The 22089-nt window shown below is 37.5% G+C and overlaps 1 protein-coding gene and 2 pseudogenes across 1 annotated transcript in view; 1 reads left to right on the plus strand and 2 right to left on the minus strand.

The window, feature by feature from the left end:
• Positions 1 to 2107: 2107 nt before the first annotated feature.
• The window catches only part of SCRN3 (secernin 3), a 31319-nt gene continuing 11337 nt past the window's right edge, over positions 2108 to 22089 (minus strand). Inside the window, exons 6-8 of the mRNA XM_032407829.1 lie at positions 12298 to 12460; positions 11158 to 11338; positions 2108 to 3366 (exon numbers count right to left, since the gene is read on the minus strand). Coding sequence (XP_032263720.1) covers positions 3196 to 3366; positions 11158 to 11338; positions 12298 to 12460 — 515 coding nt within the window. The 3' untranslated portion in view covers positions 2108 to 3195. The remainder of the gene's footprint in view (positions 3367 to 11157; positions 11339 to 12297; positions 12461 to 22089) is intronic.
• On the minus strand, positions 9987 to 11143 carry LOC116634482 (annotated as a pseudogene).
• LOC116634489 lies at positions 21134 to 21757 on the plus strand (annotated as a pseudogene).

Below are 22089 nucleotides of genomic sequence, written 5' to 3' on the forward strand. Positions count from 1 at the left end.
TACTATTACATGCCGGGGTGTTGGCCTGTTTTCCTTGATCTTGGGAGGGGTCCTCTCTGCCTCTAGGACGCGAATGTTTGTTTCATTCCCCAGATTAGGGAAGTTCTCAGCTACGATTTGCTCAAATACATCTTCTAGCCCTCTCTCTCTCTCCACTCCCTCCGGGATTCCAATTATTCTGACATTGGAACGCTTCATGGTGTCCCTTATTCTCTGATTCTATTTTCATGGATTCTGAGTTGTTTTTCCCTGGCCTCCTCTTTTCTCTTTTTATCTATTATATTGTCTTCCAGGTCGCTTATTCGTTCTTCTGCCTCAGTTACCCTAGCTGTTAGATTATCTAGATTGGATTGGATCTCACTGATAGCATTTTTAAGTTCTGCCAATTCAGCTTTCATTTCTGTCCTTAGAGACTCTATGTTGCCATTAATTGATTTCTCCATTCTAGCCATTGTCTTCACAATTGCTAGCCTGAATTCCATCTCCAACATCTTGGTTATATCTGCATCCATTTGTAAATCTGCAGCATAAGTCATGATCTCTGAGTCTTTTCTATTTTGGGGGCTCCTCCTCCTAGTCATTCTGTTGATGGGTGTTTGAGGGAATTTATAGAGTCCAAATTATTGACCAGAACCCAAGCAAGATGCACCTGTTTTCTTGGGACCTTAGGGTTGCTGGCCTATTGTTTTCCCAGCCTGTCTTCTGGGGGAGGGGCCTGCCGCACTGTTACTCAGGCAACCCTGTTTGGGCAGAGTTGCCCTGCCCCCCTGTGGCGGGGGATGGGCTCAGCGGCAATCAGTTTTTGGGGCTTTTGTTCTCTGGCGGCTTTCCGCGTCTCATCCGTGAGTCAGAGCAGAAGAGACCGTGTCCAACCCTCTGCCTCAGAGCAGAGACCGCAGTCTGTTCTTCAGTGAGCTCTCCAGGCCACACCATCTCTGTTTCTGTCCGTGCTGCTATAAACTGCAGCGTCCTGGGTTGTGCGCCCCTCCACAGCGCTCCCAGTCCTGCCTCCAGGTCAGGGCATGTCTCTGCCCTTTGTGCTTCTAAAACCACCAGCCGCTCCCAGTTCAAGCACGCGCAACCCTGCCCTCCGGGTTTCTGTCCCCGGGGCTGCAGTTCACAGGCACTACCCCGCCACTCCGGGTTCCTGCCCCGAGGGCTGCCCTAGAGTCCTTTCCCCGCCACTACCGGTCTGCGAGTCTGTGCCCGTCCACAGCGGGTGAGGCTGTCGCTCACCGGCGGTGTAGGATCCCCATGGCCAGGCTCCCTCCCACTCCCGTTTATCCTCCGATATCTGCCCGCGGAATCAGGGCTCCCCGCTTCGTACCTCAAAATCAACCGCCTGCGATATTCTGTTTGTAGAGATCCAGATCTTCTTACATCTCGGGCTGGTTTCGTGGGTGCTCAGAGTGGTCTGGTAGATATCCAGCTCAATTCCGGGGACCAGTTGAAATAGGGTCCCCTACTCCTCCGCCATCTTTCCTTCTCCTGATATGAGAAGGAGATTCTTAATCTCAGGAAACAAACCGAGGGTTGCTGGAGTGGTGGGGGGTGGGAGGGATGGGGTGGCTAGGTGATGGACACTGGGGAGGGTATGTGCTATGGTGAGCACTGTGAATTGTTTAAGACTGATGAATTACAGACCTGTACCTCTGAAACAAATAATACATTATATGTTAAAAAAAAAAAAAAAGAAGATAATAGAAGGGAAAAATGAAGGGGGGGAATCGGAGGGGGAGACGAACCATGAGAGACTATGGACTCTGAGAAACAAACTGAGGGTTCTAGAGGGGAGCGGGGTGGGGGGATGGGTTAGCCTGGTGATGGGTATTAAAGAGGGCATGTACTGAATGGAGCACTGGGTGTTATATACAAACAATGAATCATGGAACACTACATCAAAAACTAATGATGTAATGTATGGTGATCAACATAACATAATAAAATAAAAAAAATAAAAAATAAAAGATTTTATTATTTATTTGACAGAGAGAGACACAGCCAGAGAGGGAACACAAGCGGGGGAGTGGGAGAGGGAGAAGCAGGCTTCCCACCAGCAGGGAGCCCGATGCTGGGCTCTGCGATCATGACCTGAGCAGAAGGCAGATGCTTAACAACTGAGCCACCCAGGCACCCCTAAAAAAATTTTTCTTGGGCACTCTTTAAATATAATGATCCACTACTTTAGTAATAATCCTAATTACAGTGATAGCAACCAATAAATATGATAATATAATCAAATATCTAAAATACATATTTCTAGAAACCAATAAATAGTGTTATCTTGAGTTGGATTTTTCTTTTGTTTATTATTTGTGACTTTGAGTCTTGGTAATCTCTATGTAACTTTAACAAAGTTTTATAAACTTTGGGTAGATATTACTCATTTATAATGTTCATAATACATTAGACACTCTAATGTTCATAATACACTAGCAATCCTATTTCATTGCCACTATCTCACTCCTGTTACTATTTTTACTGAGTGAACAGAAATAAAATTTGAGAAAGATTCAAGACACAGAAACAGTATCTCCTAAGGTCTTAGTTCCCTTATCCCATTTCCTAATCCCCAGACAAGCTCTTCTAAAAATATTAAAAGCCTATAAAGGTGCATACCTGAAAAACTGCTTGATAATTAGAGCTAAAAGCTCACTGGTCAGCCAAGTCTTGACAAAAAAGCATGTCTGAATTTAATAAAAGTGTAATAAGATAATGTGTAAATCTAGAATATTTTGTTAGGGATGATTAACATGTACCTAATGAGAAAAAACTCATTAGTCGAAACAATATTTTCCATTACTAAAGAAAAATCTACTTTCTTGCTGTAAATGAGAAAATTATTTGAGGACAATACATAACTATAATAAACATAAATCCATGCATTATTTTAATATTTTATGCTTCATAAAGAATTGAATATTAAATTATTATAATTTTTAAAAAGGTATTATGGCTAAAAAAAAAAAAACACAAGTAAATACCTGAAATACCTCCTGGCTATCCCCTGATATACATGCCTAATTCCAATGTTATTTTCTTTCTCAATATTTCAGCAAGGCTATCTGTAGTTCTAATAGGCCATTAACGTAAATGCTATTAAAGAATAATCAGATCTGCTCAAATGAGGTTATATCATTTACCAAGATGATAGATTCTGACTTTGAAGAAGATTGCTGACCATTTATATGACCACTAAGGACTAATGTTTGACTTATAAATTCTAATTTCATCTTTTGCACACTGAGGAAAGAGATTAACAACTTTATCCACATCAAGATGCTTGTTTTGAAGAATTGATTCCATCTCTTTGAATAGTTCTTTCTCCAGTTTCTTCATGTTGTCCAACAGGGTTTTGGCTTTTTCCTGAACAATTAAAAAATAAAAATAAATAAACACACAGACACACGTACAAGTCTAACCAAATTCCAACTCACCTCTATGGACAAGATTTATTCATTCTGGTTTCCACTTATAGTTTGGTTCCCCTCCTCTTATTCTTTAGATATAGAAGGAATGAAATTCTTCAGGAAAAATCATTGTTCTAGATTGAATTAACGATTAACCCCAATTTATTAGGTATTTTTAGTAGAAAAGATAAGAGTAACTGCATAGGATTAGTCTATAAGCAAGAAACCTAAAAGACAAATAACAGGACCATTGAAATTATGATACTGTGTATGGGGAACATTGCTGAAAATTGAGGCTAAGATATTTTTTTAATGAATCTTTATTTTGAAAGCTTTATTATATAGCTACTACAAATAGTTGACTTAAACATCTTATTTTGATAGTATAGCTTTAAGCAGCATTTTTGTCGTAAGTAATCAATTTTCATATCATCAATGTTCCTTATTCTTCGAGGCTAAGATATTTTTATGAAGTTGGATCTTCTATATTTAAAATCAGGATTATCAGATTCAACAAAGGAAAAAGAACAGCAGTATTCAAGGGAAAGAAACTAAAAGAAAAGACATTTTCTCGATGATTCCTCCCTATGATTTCTCTCTGTTTCAAGAAGGGGGCAAATGGTCATGACTTTTACAGAATGAAGCAATTTTTCAGTTATTGATGAATTACCATAACCAGTTACAGGGTAGGTACTGAGAGAAAAAGTATGTAAGAAGAAAGTTATTAGAAAATGAGCTTGGGGGGTGCCTGGGTGGCTCAGTCGTTAAGCGTCTGCCTTCGGCTCAGGTCATGATCCCAGGGTCCTGGGATCGAGCCCCACATCAGGCTCCCTGCTCCACGGGAAGCCTGCATCTCCCTCTCCCACTTCCCCCTGCTTGTGTTCCCTCTCTCGCTGTGTCTCTCTCTGTCAAATAAATAAAATCTTAAAAAAAAAAAAAAAGAAAGAAAGAAAATGAGCTTGGAAGTTTTCCTTCCATTTCTATTTTTTGGAACAATTTCAGAAGAATAGGTATTAATTCTTCTTTAAATGTTTGGTAGAATTCCCCTGGGAAGCCATCTGGCCCTGGGCTTTTATTTGTTGGGAGATTTTTGATGACTGCTTCAATTTCCTTAGTGGTTACAGGTCTGTTCAGGTTTTCTATTTCTTCCTGGTTCAGTTTTGGCAGTTTATACATCTCTAGGAATGCATCCATTTCTTCCAGATTATCTAATTTGCTGACATATAGTTGCTCATAATATGTTCTTATAATTGTTTGTGTTTCTTTGGTGTTGGTTGTGATCTCTCCTCTTTCATTCATGATTTTATTTATTTGGGTCATTCTCTTTTCTTTTTGATAAGTCTGGCCAGGGGTTTATCAATCTTATTAATTCTTTCAAGGAACCAGCTCCTAGCTTCCTTGATCTGTTCTACTGTTCTTTTGGTTTCTATTTCATTGATTTCTGCTCTGATCTTTATTATTTCTCTTCTCCTGTCGGGTTTAGGCTTTATTTGCTGTTTTTCCTCCAGCTCCTTTAGGTGTAGGGTTAGGTTGTGTATTTGAGACCTTTCTTGTTTCTTGAGAAAGGCTTGTATTGCTATATACTTTCCTCTTAGGACTGCCTTTGCTGCATCCCAAAGATTTTCAACAGTTGTGTTTTCATTTTCATTTGTTTCCATGAATTTTTTTAATTCTTCTTTAATTTCCTTGTTGACCCATTCATTCTTTAGAAGGATGCTCTTTAGCCTCCATGTATTTGAGTTCTTTCCGACTTTCCTCTTGTGATTGAGTTCTAGTTTCAAAGCATTGTGGTCTGAAAATAGGCAGGGAATGATCCCAATCTTTTGGTACCAGTTGAGACCTGATTTGTGACCTAGGATGTGATCTATTCTGGAGAATGTTCCATGGGCACTAGAGAAGAATGTGTATTCTGTTGCTTTGGGATGGAAAGTTCTGAATATATCTGTGAAGTCCATTTGGTCCAGTGTGTCATTTAAAGCCTTTATTTCCTTGTTGATCTTTTGCTTAGATGATCTGTCCATTTCAGTGAGGGGGGTGTTAAAGTCCCCCACTATTATTGTATTGTTGTTGATGTGTTTCTTTGCTTTTGTTATTAATTGGCTTATATACTTGGCTGCTCCCATGTTAGGGGCATAGATATTTACAATTGTTAGATCTTCTTGTTGGATAGACCCTTTAAATATCATATAGTGTCCTTCCTCATCTCTTATTATAGTCTTTGGTTTAAAATCTTATTTGTCTGATATAAGGACTGCCACCCCAGCTTTCTTTTGGTGTCCATTAGCATGGTAAATGGTTTTCCACCTCCTCACTTTCAATCTGGGGGTTTCTTTGGGTATAAAATGAGTCTCTTGCAGACAGCATATCGATGGGTCTTGTTTTTTTATCCAATCTGATACCCTGTGTCTTTTGATTGGGGCATTTAGCCCATTTACATTCAGGGTAACTATTGAAAGATATGAATTTAGTGCCGTTGTATTGCCTGTAAGGTTACTGTTACTGTATATTGTCTGTGTTCCTTTCTGGTCTATGTTACTTTTAGGCTCTCTCTTTGCTTAGAGGACCCCTTCCAATATTTCTTGTGGGGCTAGTTTCGTGTTTGCAAAGATACAAATGTAGGGATCCAAAGGGGTACGTGCATCCCGATGTTTATAGCAGCAATGTCCACAATAGCCAAACTATGGAAAGAGCCAAGATGTCCATCGACAGATGAATGGATAAAGAAGATGTGGTATATATATACAATGGAATATTATGCAGCCATCAAAAGGAATGAAATCTTGCCATTTGCAATGACGTGGATGGAACTGGAGGGTGTTATGCTGAGCGAAATAAGTCAATCAGAGAAAGACATGTATCATATGACCTCACTGATATGAGGAATTCTTAATCTCAGGAAACAAACTGAGGGTTGCTGGAGTGGTGGGAGGGATGGGGTGGCTGGGTGATAGATATTGGGGAGGGTGTGTGCTATGGTGAGCGCTGTGAATTGTGTAAGACTGATGAATCACAGACCTGTACCTCTGAAACAAATAATACATTATATGTTAAAAAAAAAAAAGAAGAAGAAGAAGAAGATAGCAGGAAGGGAAAAATAAAGGGGGGGAAATTGGAGGGGGAGACGAACCATGAGAGACTATGGACTCTGAGAACAAACTGAGGGTTCTAGAGGGGAAGGGGGTGGGGAGATGGGTTAGCCTGGTGATGGGTATTAAAGAGGGCATGTACTGAATGGAGCACTGGGTGTTATATGCAAACAATGAATCATGGAACACTACAGCAAAAACTAATGATGTAATGTATGGTGATTAACATAATAAAATTTAAAAAAAATAAAGAAAATGAGCATAATTTAAAAAATTTGAACCATTATGGCACAGAACTCCAAAAAACAAAGATTCTTAACCTTAATGTGGACTTTAAAATCAAATTGTATCGACTTTTTCTGAAGAAATGCTACATTACATATCAGTGGGAAAAATGTATTTTGTCTACAAATGGTATTGGAATAATTAGTCAGCTCTTGGAAAACAGAATCCCTATTTCCTAACATACACAAAAATAAATTTCAGACAAATTAAAGAACTAAATATTTTTTTCAAACACACATATACATACTGGAAAAAAAATACAGAAGTTATATTTATTTTGAGGTGAGGCTGGCCTTTTCAAGCATAAAATCAAGATGCCTTAAAGGAAAAGACTAACAAATGTAATTGACTAAACTTAAAACTTTTTTGTCAGACAAAAAAGTTAAACAATAAACTGATGAAAAATCTGCAATATAACAGACTCAAAATTCACATATTTTTGCCTCTTTGAGGCAAAAGACAAAAACAACCAAGAAACAATTTAAAAATAGGCTAAGGAAAAGAAGAGGCAAGTCATTTAAGAGGAAATACTAATGGCCAATAAACATATGAGAAGATTTTTAACCTCATTAGTAATCAAGAAATGTAAAACAAGGGGCTCCTGGGTGGCTCAGCTGGTTAAGCGGTTAAGCAGTTAAGCAGCTGCCTTCGGGGGCACCTGGGTGGCTCAGTTGTTAACCATCTGCCTTTGGCTCAGGTCATTATCCAGGGTCCTGGGATCAAGCCCCACATCAGGCTCCGGGCTCCGCGGGAAGCCTGCTTCTCCCTCTCCCACTCCCCCTTGCTTGTGTTCCCTCTCTCACTGTGTCTCTCTCTGTCAAATAAATAAATAAAATCTTTAAAAAAAAAAAAAAAAGCGGCTGCCTTCGGCTCAAGTCATGATCTCAGGGTCCTGGGATGGATTGGGCTCCCTGCTTGGCGGGGAGCCTGCTTCTCCCTCTCCCTCTCCCTCTGCCCCTCCCCACTGCTCATGCTTGTGCGCGTGCTCTCTCAAATAAATAAAATCTTTAAAAAAATGTAAATTAAAAGTAGCATTGACTCTAAGACATAAAAGTAGATTAGAACCAGAGAAAGACAAATACCATATGATTTCACTTGGATGTGGAATCTAAAAAACAAAACAAACAGCAAAAATAGACCCATAAATACATAGTAAACAGATTGATTGTTGCTAGAGGAGAGGGGCATGAGGGGGTGAGCAAAATGGGTGAAGAGGAGAGGGGGATACAGATGTCCAGTTATGGAATGAATAAGTCACGGGGGATAAAAGGCACATAAGGAATATAGTTAATGGTATTGTAATAGCATATGGTGACAGATGGCAGCTACACTTGGGGTGTATATAATGTATAGAGTTGTCCAATCACTATATTGTACAGCTGAAACTAATGTTAACATCGTGTGTCAACTATACTTAAATTAAAAAAAAAAAGTAGACTAGAACCCAGCTCTTTGACACTTCTTCCCTCAAATTCTATTGTCTTTCCACTACTTTCTGTTGTCAATCAACATTTAATGCCTATTAAGTAAAGCCTAAAACAGTAACAACAGCTTTTAAATTTTAATTTCAGTATTACTTAGAAAAATGTCAATCAGCAATTTAATTAAACAAATATTTAATAATAAGTCTACAAAACCAACCTTCCAGAGCAGTATTGAGGGGAAAAGGAAGCTGACAACTCTTGGGAACTATAGTAAGCAATTAGTGCAGTGTGGAGGCTGCTCAGGGAGGAATGAGGGAAAATCCCCCCAGAGCAGTCTTGAAACATATCACTGAGGAACTTGAGCATCAAGGCAAGAGGAACCAAAGGGCTCATCACTCTTCACAGAGCTGTGCTGAGTCTGGAGGGTAAGCCAAGCTCATGCAGTGTATGACACCATGGCCAGTGGATTGGGCTTTCATCAGCACACTTAATGGGCTCCTGGGACAAATTGCTTGCCTCTCACTCCATGCCACCAGGCTACAAAAAGTGTTTACACTCGAAGTTTGTTTTTTTTTTCTTTTTTAAAGATTTATTTGAAGGAGGGGAGGGGCAGAGGGAGAGGAAGAGAGAGTCTTAAGCAGACTCCTCGCTGAGCATGGGGCCCACACGTGACCGATGCTGGGCTTCATGTCAGGCTCAATCTCATGACCCTGAGATCACGACCTGAGTTGAAACCAAGAGTCAGACGCTGAACTGACTGTGCCACCCAGGTGCCCCTACACTCAAAGTTTTAATAAAATAAAATAAATATAATATAATATAAAAAAATAAAGCAAGAATAGTGTCAAGAATTCACAGCAAATAGCAGGTCTGGACAGAACTATCTGCTTTAAGCGTAAGCAAAGCAGGCAGAGGAATGGCAACCATGCAAACATACTACAGACAAAAGTCAATAAACAATTACCTGGAGCACAATTAATTTAATTCACTTTATGTAGAAAGAATGTAAATGTATATACCTCGATGAAGAAAAGGAATTACAGGCAATAGAGTATAAACAGGTGAGAAAAGGTATAAGATGGTGAATCTTTTCCTTCATTGAAGGAAGTGAGTTGATGGTTCTGTAAAAAACCTTTAGGTAGCCCTTCCATTTCCTTCTAGTCTATTTTTTATCTCTGGAGCAGAGAGGGAAGAGGGCAAGAAGGCTGAAGAAGTATGGATATTATAAAATTGTCAATCTATGTGTGTATCTTATCTGTGTCCCCCAAAATATATCTGCTTATTTCTAGAGATGAGATTTTGGATGATATGTTAATCTTCTATAATGCTTACATTTAAAAATCACAAGCATTTATCATTTTTTTAAAACTCCAACTCATTATTATTATTTTAAGTCTAAGGGGTGTTAAACACTTTCCATTAAAATTAATCTAAGGCTATATGATTCAGAACGTTATGTAAGAGACTATGTTAACTGCCGTCCAGTAGCTTTGTCATTTTTGGTGTGAGATATAAACGAAGTAAGCTGCTTAAACTCCCTAAGTCTCAGATTCTTTATCAGTAAAATGAACATAATAATAGTAGCTACTCATAAAGAATGTGAAGATTAAATAAAATACTCTGTGTAATGGTACCATGATGCTGTTGGATAGTAAGTGCTCAGTAAATGTTAGGTACTGTTACTACATTTAATATATTAAATTTCCCTAAAAGATTCACAATGCATTCTTTTTTTTTTTTTAATTTTACAAACTGTTTATTTTCAGTCAACCTTTCCCATCTCTATTCCCATTTTGTTTGCCTTTGTGGAAGAGCAGCTTAAGACCGCTCAGTGGTTGTTCCTCCCCATTCAGTGGCCTGAGCAGTGGGAGCTGCAGACCAGTCTTCAGGGGCCGGCTGGGCGCTCCAGTCTTCAGTAGGGAACTGCTGCATCGGCACCGAGGGCACCTGCACGCCTTCAGACCAGTCTGCGACTTCAGGCTGAGTAGCAGTGACCTCAGGAGCTGGAGCCGTCCATTCACCCTGAAATTCCTCCTGGGTCACAGCCTTTTCAGCGGCGCCTGCTCTTCCTCTTCAATCTCTTCAGGATCTCTGTAGAGGTAGAGATCAGGCATGACCTCCCACGGGTGTTCGCAGGAAATGGTGCCACGCATGCGCAGAACCTCCCTGGCCAGCCGCCGCCACATCAGACCCACTGCAAGGGATGGCAATGTCCACACAGCGCAGAGGAGAGTCGGCGTTAGACAGAGCGATGGTAGGCAGGTTAACATAAGACGCCTCTGTAAGAGGCTGGTGGTCAGCCCCGGGATCAGTAACCACCAGCAGTCTCGGCTCCCGGAAGGCTGCCTGGATCTGGTTAGTGAAGGTTCCAGGAGCGAAGGAGCCGGCAATAGGAGTGGCTCCCGTAGCAGCAGCAAATTTCAGCACAGCTCGCTGGCCAGTGTTCCTGGACGATGTGACACTGACATCGGCTGGGTTTTCAATGGCAACAATGGCACGAGCTGCCAGCAGAAGCTTCTCCCAGGTTCTCCTCAGATTTATGATGTAGGTCCCATCACTTTTCCTTTTGTAGATGTACTGTTCCATTTGAAAGTCAAGGTTGGTGCCACCTAAATGGGTTCCTGCTGCAAGGAATTTGAGGACATCCTCCTCCTTCATTTGCAGGACATCAAGGGCTCCGGATATTGTGAAAGTTTCCCTTTAAGTTATGACGGGAACGCAAAACAATGCCGTATGGACACTTCCCTGGGTAGCGCGGAAAGGCTCACAATGCATTCTTAACGATTATTTTTAACCTTCAATTACAGGTCTATAATCTAAACATCTAAACTATTTTTAAACCTATTTTTGATGAAGGAAGGAAAGAAAGCTGAAATTCCGAAGTTCAAAATGTGGACTGAATCATACTTGAAACCATTCTTAATGATAAAACAGAATATAATTTAATCATACCTCCTTTTTATCTATTATTTCCAATGCCTGTTGATGTTTTTGGTAGAGTGGGTGTTTTCTGTCAGGCTTAAACTGAAAACGTGGCTTCTTTTTAACTGGATCTTCAAGTTCAAATGTTGGTGAACTGGTATCCAATAGTGGTGGAATATTTGGTACAAATATGAAAGGCTTAAAAATGGATCTAGAAGAAAAAGTCTTCATTAAATTGGCTTGTGGGGATATGAAAATATTCAGCATTATTCTAAATCTTTTAAGATTCCCTCTAGTCTCTATTAATTTGTTACATACTAGTTGTTCCTGTCATACTAGTTATACCCATGTCTGTCTTTCCTGGTACACTGGGCTCTCCTTTGGGGCTGGGGAGCACACTTTATTTAGTATTCCCATGAACCTAACAAAGGGGCTGGCACAGAAACAGTGCCAAGTGAAATTATAGTTCATCATTTTCTACTGCAAACTCCACAGTTGAAGGGTAAGAACAATCCTCAGTGTTATAGATTGAGGATTAGGATTTGGCATGAAAATCAGCAGCAGTATTAAGGTATTCATGAGTCTCATCCCATCTTCTTGAAAATATCTTTAATAACATGAAAGACCATAACACTAGGAGATAGTGACTATAAGATCATTTCTAAATGTAATGTACATTAAGTTCTATGAGAGACACTAATGACTAAAGATAGTCTGTCCAAATCCTACTTTAGATATAACTTCAACTACTGATAGCTTAAATTTTATATGCATGTATTTTCTAGATACGAGCAGATAAGTAACCATCTAAATCCAGCTCAACTACATCATTTAATCTTTTTACTGTTATTAATCATCTAATATTATAATATTGAATCTGCAAAAGAAAACCATCTACTTTTCTTTTCTTGACAATCTTAAATATATTTGGGGAAAGAGAGTAGGGATAACTGCATACAAGAATCTATTAACATATTCTCCTATAAAAATGAGAATAGTTATGGCAGTTATGTACATATGGAAATGGCAGACTACAACCTGAACAGAAAATGCATCCAAAAATTATTGTCATGTTTGTGTAAGAAAATTTAGCCTGACAAAATCACCAACAGACTAATGACTACCCCACCCCTTGACCCCTTGCTGGTTTACAATATTCTATGACTTTACCTCTCAGGATCAGGAGTCCCAGTAAAGAAGTGAATGCAAGGAAGGCTGGAGTCTTGAGGTAAAATAGAAACCATGCTTGCAGTGGTCAGGAATTCTCCCTCCATATTAATGCCACTTGGTTTATCTCGGAGAATTTCCATCATTGTTTCAAAAGTTATATTTCCTAGGGAAATCATTTTAAAAATCATCAAATACATATGAATTTGTAGATTGATATACTGTAAATATGAGCTGCTTTCTCTATATTGATAATATATAACATGAGATAATAGTCTAGGTATAAATTAGAGATTGACTCTAAACAAACCTTGTATGATAAATATTAGATTAGTTTCATTCCACTGTTGTAATGAAGATTTTTTTTAGAAAATATAAAATACAAAGTCTCAAAACCATTTATCAGGTAAAATTGTAACTTCTTAAGAAGGAATAAAAAATGCAAAATATGCTCAGTCTTGTTGCCCTTAACAAAAATTTTTAAGATGTATTTAGTTAGCAGTGAACTGACAATATCAGTAACTACTATCTGAGTCTATCCATTCTGGGAACAAAACATTAAGAGAATATTGTGCTTGGTTTCCAATGTTATACAAGATGTTCTTTATAAAATAATATACCACTTTTCCTATAATAATTTCTGTACCTGACTTTAATACCCTTATCTGAAAGTGTGAATTGTAACTAGAGTGGGAATGAAGGAGACAAAACACATTATTGGTTAATAGAATTTTTTTTTTTAAAGATTTTTATTTATTTGACAGAGAGAGAACAAGCAGAGGGAGAGAGAGGGAGAAGCAGGCTCCCTGCTGAGCAAGGAGCCCGATGTGGGACTCGATCCCAGGACCCTGGGATCATGACCTGGACCGAAGGCAGCCGCTTAACCGACTGAGCCACCCAGGCGTCCCTGGTTAATAGAATTTTTATGAACATAATTCTGCTGGACTACTTAAAAAACTTAAATGTCCATTGTGTGTGATGAAAATAGATGGCATTATATTTTGTTTTCTGTTTTCATATGTGAAGTTTGATATTTTAAGTTTTTTATTTTAGAAAAATAGAAAAAAATCTATTTTATCTCTTTAGCAAACACAACATGACCATTGTTACAGAGAGCCTCAGAATTCCGTATTTGCAAGGTATTTCCACCAAAAAATTTAAAAAGCCAATCATGCCTTCAGACAGCTCTGCTCCTTGCTATACATTTCCATAGTCAAAGATGTGGTCCCAGATCTAACTCCTAATAACAAGATGAATAATCTTATCCCTACACAATGCAGTCCTCCAAAAGTAGCCCAAATACCTTCTTCTAACATGTCATAATTCTCTTCCCAAAAATTTGACTCTCAATTCCCCTGAATCAAAACTCCTTCAAATTAAAACTTACCATTAAGCTTAACTGGAATAAGGTTCTCCTTTCCTATAAGCATTCCTGATCTTTTGTATATATTGGTCCTATCTCTGCCATTAGATTATAAATTCTCTAAAGACAAGAAATGGGATTTTTCTCTGTTTAGTTCTCATTCATTCAGTACATACTTATTGAGCATCTACTAAATGCCACGCACTGTCCTAGGAAATGGAGAAACAGAGAGATAGATATTGATGCACTTTGACATAGATATGTAGCTCTGTGAATGTAAAGAAGTGAAAGTCCCCTGGTCCAATTTCAGTTGGGGTGACCACAGTTAACAGTTCAAAAAAGGATCTTTCCTGAAGAGTTTCAGAATAGGTTTAAAAGCCTTCCCCTGAATAAATACAAGAAATTCTCATTATCAAAAGAAAATGGTACTAGAAAATAGCCATTTAAAGCAGCACATTTAAAATAAGAATCAAAATTTCATGGTAAATAGTGGAGGAAAAGGACTGATTAGGTCTTTAAAATGAAATAATAATATTACAAAAATAAATTTATATAAGCTTATAGTTAACAAAATTTAGGTTAGAATTTTAATATGCTAATTCTGAGAACAATGACTAAATCCAGTGTAATTTTTCCAACAAAAGTGGTAAGAGAATGTAACTTTAACTACTGCAACATGATCACAAAGATAATTTTTTAAAATTATTTATTTGAGAAAGTGAGAGCATGAGTGGAGGGGCAGAGGGAGAGGGAGAAGCAGACTCCCCACCAAGCAGGAAGCCTGACTCAGGACTTGATCCCAGGACCCTGAGATCATGACCTGAGCCAAAGGCAGACGGTTAACCGACTGAGCCGCCCACCCGCCCAAAACATACTAATTTAAGTCCGTGTCTGATGAAGCTAGTTTATGTATACCAGTGGGTCACTTTCTACTGTCTGCTTTCTCTTGGTTTTCAGTCACTTAGTCTTATTCCTTGGCATGTCTGATAATTTTTTATTGAATGTTGGACACTATGGATGAAAGTTTATAGAAGTTCTTCATGATGTTTTCCTCAACAGAGGATTTAATTTTCTTCTGGAAAACAGACAGAATATAAGTAGATTACCTATTGATCCAGTTGAGACTGGTCTATTCCCTATTGTAGCTTTTCTGGGTTCTCAACTGAAAGCCTGGGATATTTCCCAGGCCTCTTCCTGGTTGGCTATTAGATCTAAGTGTGTCCCTAAGGCCTTGTGAGATTCCCAAATCTCTACTTAGCTTTTTAGGCTCTTAGCAACTACTTTTGTCTTGATTTCTCAATATCTCATCCTATATTTGTGCTGCTTAGAACTCAAAAATTGCTTTAAGGAGAAATTGTGACATAGAAGGTCAGGCACTTTTCAGAGTATAGCTAATCTTTTCTCAATCTCTTGGATCTAGGCCCTCATGTCCTAACTGTTTTGGGTGTTCACCTATACCTTCAAACAGTTGTTTTTATTCCTCCAGCTTTTATAGTTATTCTGGGGGGAGGTTAGTGTAATACTAGTTATTCCTTGATAACCAGAAGCAGAAGTCCAGCTCAGTGCTTTTAACCACTCCACTATTGAGCCTCCCATCAGTCCCTTTTTACCCTCGAGTAGTATCAATTTTTCAATAATAGTAACGAACATGATACACCCATATTATAAAAAGTACAGTTAAAAAAAAAACCATAAAACATATAGTTCCTGCCATCAGATATTTTTACATACTTTATATTGGAAATGTTTAACTATTGCATTAAAATTCATTCTAAAGAAACAAATAACTACAGTTATTTGGTTGACCAAATAACAACCAACAGTTGGTTGACCACAGGTATTTATCTCCTCTCTCCTAATACCCTACTATAATAACAGTAAAGGAATACAAAATGAAATAACTCACAAAGACAAAGAGAGCATGAAAAGCAAGAATTTCCTCCCTCCATTCCCATGATATAAGGGAATAATTAAAAGAAAAAAGCTTACAGCAAGTCTGTACTCAAAATGTGATTCTGTGACATTTAAAATTAAAATAAAATTGACTTCCATATAAAATAATCTAATATTATACCCTCAGTCAATCATAAACGTTACTATTTCATGTTAATAGCAAATTTTCCATTTCTCCTTAGGATAGCTATGACTTCAAATTCAAGAAAAATAATTTATAGATAACTTGTTATAAGAACAAATCTTTCATTAATTTTAAGAAAATGCAGGAAGAAAAAAAGAGGGTGTATCTGAAAACAGCCCTTAACATTAAAACTAAACAATAAAGCAAAAGCCTACCATCCACACCTATCTATCAGACACATAGCTTCTGCACCTAGTGAGATTTTAAAATGATTCAAATCTAAATTCCTATAAATGGCAAGTTTTAATGAAAACAGTGTCAGAACCATAACACTGCGATAATACAGGTATTATGAAAATGTTTTCTGTATTCAAAACCTACAATTCTCAAAATGAAGGGAGGATTTACATGATCACTTGAGTAGGATAGCTATAAGTAATCCACTAGCAAGCATTGAATAAGTACTGAGACTGCAGTAGCAGGGTTCAGTAAAATGAATGCAAAACACAGGGTGCAATTTCACTGCAATTTAAACTAGTTATTTAAAATACATGAGTGAATATAGATACAATTTGGATATACATGCAGCACAGTTAATAGCTATCAGGTAGCTGGAAAGAAGAAGGGTAGGCTCTTCCACCTAGAAAAATCATAGGAAAAATTAACTATAATGTACTACCAGACAATTTTCTATGAAAGTACTGGAAAGACATTTATTCTTTTGGCAAGCACAGAAAGCTGGATGAACTGTACGTTATACTTGGGGAGAAAAAGAAGTTTCAGGTCAGATGCAACTCTTGCTATAATCATGCATTCATTTTAAATCTATATATAATCCAGCTATTTTGTAGTTAAAAATAACAGAATTAATTACTATGATGCAGTGGCTAATTAATTTATAATTACCTCTATTTTTTTCTTTATTTTGTCCAATTACCCAGTTAAACCCTAGGATTCTTGACATTTTCCTCTCCACCTCAATTATGTGTTGTTCTTCTTCATTTTTTTAGGAATACTTCCTAATTTATGTCCTGAACCTCTAAGTTATTGCCAGAAAAAAGTACACAACAGTGATCTTTCTTAAATTATCTGTAAGTTACAATTTAATTTAACTAACAATCCTTTGTTAACTTAATCAAAAAATACATATTAAACACATACAACATACTAGTGCAAGACACTGAACTAGGTGCTGAGAGAAATATAAGCTCAAATAAGAGAGTCCATTTTTTTCAGTTTCATAGAGGAGATAAATGAAGAGCACAGTTTCCTCATTTGTGAAATGAAGATAATACCTACTTCACATAGTTCCTTAGAGAAGATAATGCAATCACTTAGCACAGTGTCCAGCCCGATAGCTTTTAACAAATGGGAATAGGTACTGCTGCAACTGCTACTCAGTCTCTACTTTTACAGTAATAGTAAATCTAAAATTCCTTAGAATAACACATTTTAGCATTTTCTACATACCCATCTACATGAAAAAAAAGACAGTCTAAATAACCTATTTATAAAATGACTAACATTAAGAAACCTTATTAAAAAAACCTTTCACATGAGGGGCGCCTGGGTGGCTCAGTTGTTAAGGTCTGCCTTCAGCTCAGGTCATGATCCCAGGGTCCTGGGATCGAGCCCCGCATCGGGCTCCCTGCTCGCCGGGAAGCCTGCTTCTCCCTCCCCCACGCCCCCTGCTTGTGTTCCCTCTTTCACTATCTCTCTCTCTCTGTCAAAAAATAAAATCTTTATTTTTTTTATTTAAAGATTTTATTTATTTATCTGACAGAGACAGACACAGCGAGAGAGGGAACACAAGCAGGGGGAGAGGGAGAGGGAGAAGCAGGCCTCCCGGCGAGCAGGGAGCCCGATGCGGGGCTCGATCCCAGAACCCTGGGATCATGACCTGAGCCGAAGGCAGACGCTTAACCGACTGAACCACCCAGGCGCCCCCAAAAATGAAATCTTTAAAAACATAGTCACAAAATGTTTTCTGTCATACCAAATAACCAACAGATTACTAATGTGTTTAATGAATACCTAAGAAGCAAATATCAATCACTGACCTATCTCCAAATAGTTGCTTTCTGATTGGTTTACAGAACCATTTTATCCTTCAAGTGAAGGAGAATATATTAGTCACATATTTTGAAGTATTAATGGAATGACCCATTTAGTCGCTAACTGCCACCCAATAATCTAAATAGAAGTTACTTTTCTGGAGCTATTTGGAAGCAAAAGGACAAAGATACACTACAAGTTTTTTTAAGAGTTAGTAGTAACCAAATATAAAAATGGAAAAAGATATATTAATAAACAGGCAATTTGAAATTACAATTTTTCAACAAACATAAGAATGTAAGAATAATTAGACATATGAGAATATGTCTAATCTCACTAGTAAGAGATTTCTATTTTAAAATAATAGCATGCCATTTCTGCTACAAAATTTATCAAGGTTGAACAAAAATAATATCCTATATTGATAAATATATTAGAATGGCACTCAAATATTGCTGATGGAAATTTAAACTGATGCAACTTTTCTGGTGGTCATTTTGGCAATGTCTTCAAAAGCCTTAAAACATGCATATATGCTTTGACCCTACATCCTACTTCTAGAAACATATTCTAGGAAAATAATCGTGGGTGGGAATATAAATAAGCTATAAGCATATTATGTAATTTTCAATAATGAAAAACTAAAAACAACCTAAATAATGGGAACTTTGTTAACTAAATTATGATTCATACAACTAATCTTTACTATATGATGATTATAACCATATGGAAATAAACAAGATATCAAAATAACAGAAAATTATGCATCTGTTAAAAATATGAGAAAATTGGGAATATATTAAAATAGAATTATCTACATTATATATTGCTAACTAAAGAAAAGTTATATGCAGAAAAGTGTGTGTGGCATCCTACCATTTCTGTAAAAAAAGAGGAAAAAATTATACATATTTGTTTCATTAAGTATATATTAACTCTGGAAGAATATATAAGGGACTGCCTATGGAAAAAAGAAATTAATATCTAGGGACAGGATAGAAGGAAATGACTTCACTGTATACACCCTGTGTACATGTGGATTTTGAATCATGCGAATATATTTCTATAAATAAAATAAGGTCATAGAATATTAAATGACATAGGGAGTTCTGCTTTCAATTAGCCAAATAAGCTCCTATCGGACCAACCCTCCCTTAAATAACTATAAACTTGGGACAAAATATAGACTACCTGAAGGTTCTGTCAGTGAACAAAAGCAGGAAAATTCTGGAGGGAGACATTTGGAAGATGGGATGAAGCAAAGGATAAATTTCCTATTTTTGTTTTGGCTTTAGCCCAAGGGAAGGCCTCAGTCAATGCTGTGCAATATTGTGCAAATATTTACAGAAAACCTTGGGCTTTCTGGCCTGAAGAACTAGAGGTCAACCACAGGTACTAGAAAGTGAAGGAAGAATCCCATAAAAGGCAGAGTTAGAGAGAAAAACCCCCAAATTCTGTGCAAAAACGTAACAAAACAAAAAACAAAAAACCCTGTCCAAATTTCCATCTGTTTTGTGAATCAGCATGTGGGGCACACTGCAAGCAGCACAGCTAAAGAAAAAGAACTGAGCTGAAACTTGAGCTGCCCACCATTAGAGTTTGCAGGTTGAGTACAACCAGTTAAACTGTCTAGCAGACAACTGTCAAGAGTTATTCCTTTTTAGGTGAGTTTTGGTGGCTTGTGGCTTTCAAGGAACTAGTTCATTTCCTTAAAGTTTGTAGTATTTCCCCGTTATCCTCCTAATGCCAGTAGGGTAGATAATGATATTTCTTTACCTGACATGTAACTTGTGTTGTCTTCCTTTTTTTCTTTGTCAAGCTTTCTAGGGTGTATCAATTTTATTGATCTTTTCAAAGAACCAGGTTTTAGTTTGATCAATATTCTCCATTGTTTTATTGTCAATTTTATTGATTTCTGCTCTTATCTTTATTATTTCCATCCTTTTCCTTGATTGGGATTTTTGTTTGTTCATTTTTGGTTGGTTTTTTTTTCGTTTCTTGAGGTGAACTTTTAAGTTTATACTGTTGAGTTGAGACCTTTCTTATTATCAACTATAAGCATTAAATGCTATAAATTTCCCTGTAAGCACTACCTTTGCTGCATCCTACAAATTTTGGTATATTCATTTTCACTTCATTCCCCTCAAAATATTTTCTTTTTTTTCTCCCTCAAAATATTTTCTAATTTCCCTCAAGACTTCTTTTTTGACCCATTGGTTAAAAATGTGTAATTTCCAAGTATTTGGGGGACTTTGCAGATATCCTTCTATAATTGATTTCAAATTTAATTTCATTATCACCAGAGACCATACTTTGTTTTGTTTCTTTTAAATTTGGTAAGATTTGTTTTATGACCCAGGATATGGACAACCTTGGTGTATGTTTGTTGTGCACTTGAAAAGAATGTGTATTACACTGTTGTTGGGTGGAGTATCCTATAAATAATGGATTAGATCCAGTGGTTGATGGTATTGTTCGGTTTGTTTATATCCTTGCAGATTTCCTGTCCAGTAGTTCTTCTGATAACTAAAAGAGAAGTATTGAAGTCTCCAATTATAATTGTGAAATTGTCTATTTCTCTTTTCAGTTCTATCAGTTCTTGCTTCATATATTTGGAAGCTTTGTTGTTAGATGCATATACATTTACCATGGAGACATAATAATCCCATTTAAATGACCTTTTCTGATTATGTAGTATCCCTCTTTCTTCCTGGTAATTTATCTTGCTCTAAAGTCTAATTCATCTAATATTTATATAGCCAACCCAGCTGTCTTTTGATGAGTGTTTACAAGATCTATCTTCTCCCATCCTTTTACTTTTCACCTTAAGTTAGTTATTTATATATAGCAATAGCTTAGTCTTGTTTTGTTTTGTTTTTTAAATTCACTTTCACATGCTCTTTTAATTGGTGTGCTTAGAACATTTATACTTATAGATATGTTGGAATTCAGGTCTACATTATATTGTTTGTTTTCCCTTTGATCCTTCTGGTTTGTTGTTCCTCCATTTCCCCTTTCTCGCCTTATTTTTGAATATTTTCTTAGTATTCTATTTTAATTTATCTGTTCAACTTTTTTCTATACCTTATTATGTAGCTTTTTTTTTTTTTTAAAGATTTTATTTATTTATTTGATAGAGAGAAACACAGCAAGAGAGGGAACACAAGCAGGGGGAGTGGGAGAGGGAGAAGCAGGCCTCCCGCCAAGGAGGGAGCCCGATGCGGGGCTCGATCCCAGGACCCTGGGATCATGACCTGAGCTGAAGGCAGACGTTTAACGACTGAGCCACCCAGGCGCCCCTATGTAGCTTTTTTTAAAGTTGATCTAGGGGCCTGCAGAGCAACATGCCTAAGTTTTATTGTGACTACTGCGACACATACCTTACCCATGATTCTCCATCTGTAAGACACACTGCAATGGTAGGAATCACAAAGAGAATATGAAAAACTACTATCAGAAATGGATGGAAGAGCAGGCTCAGAGCATGATCGACAAAACAACCGCTGCATTTCAACAAGGAAAGATACCTCCTACTCCATTCTCTGCTCCTCCTCCTGCAGGGGCAATGATCCCACCTCCCGCCAGTCTCCCGGGTCCTCCTCACCCTGGTATGATGCCAGCATGCCATATGGGGGGCCCTCCCATGATGCCAATGATGGGCCCTCCTCCTCCTGGGATGATGCCAGTGGGATCTGCTCCTGAAATGAGGCCACCTATGGGAGGCCACATGCCAATGATGCCTGAGCCCCCAATTTTGAGACCTCCTGCCCGTCCCATGATGGTGCCCAGTCGGCCAGGAATGACTCGACCAGACAGATAAGAAGAGACAGGAACCTCTTTATATTCATTTTATATTACTTGGGTGCTGTGACTCTGGGTGTTTTCTCACAGCAGGACAAGGAAGACTTGCTCCCCCTTCCTATCAAAGAGAGAATAGTTTTGCCAGGAAGCAGTGGGACAAAAAAAAAAAAGAGCAATTTTCATTTGTATTGTGAAATGTGAAAATAAAATTGTCAACTGTTTTAGTTTAAAAAAAAAAGTTGATCTAGGATTACAATATACATACTTAACTTTTCCATTTACTAGAATTAATATTTTAAAACTTCAAGGAGAATGTAGGAATCTTACCACCATACAGGTCTCTATGTACTCCCCTCTTTATACTGAGGTAATTCTGTGTATTAAGGAAATGTAATGTTAGCTCATAACTGTCAGACATATTTTTAAAGTGTTAAGAGGAGAAACATAGTGTTATATTTACCCAGATATTTTTCATTTTTGCGGCTCTTCCTTCATTCTT

This window comes from Phoca vitulina, unplaced genomic scaffold, assembly GCF_004348235.1.
Source record: "Phoca vitulina isolate PV1807 unplaced genomic scaffold, GSC_HSeal_1.0 scaffold1, whole genome shotgun sequence".
NCBI classification, from domain to species: Eukaryota; Metazoa; Chordata; class Mammalia; order Carnivora; family Phocidae; genus Phoca; species Phoca vitulina.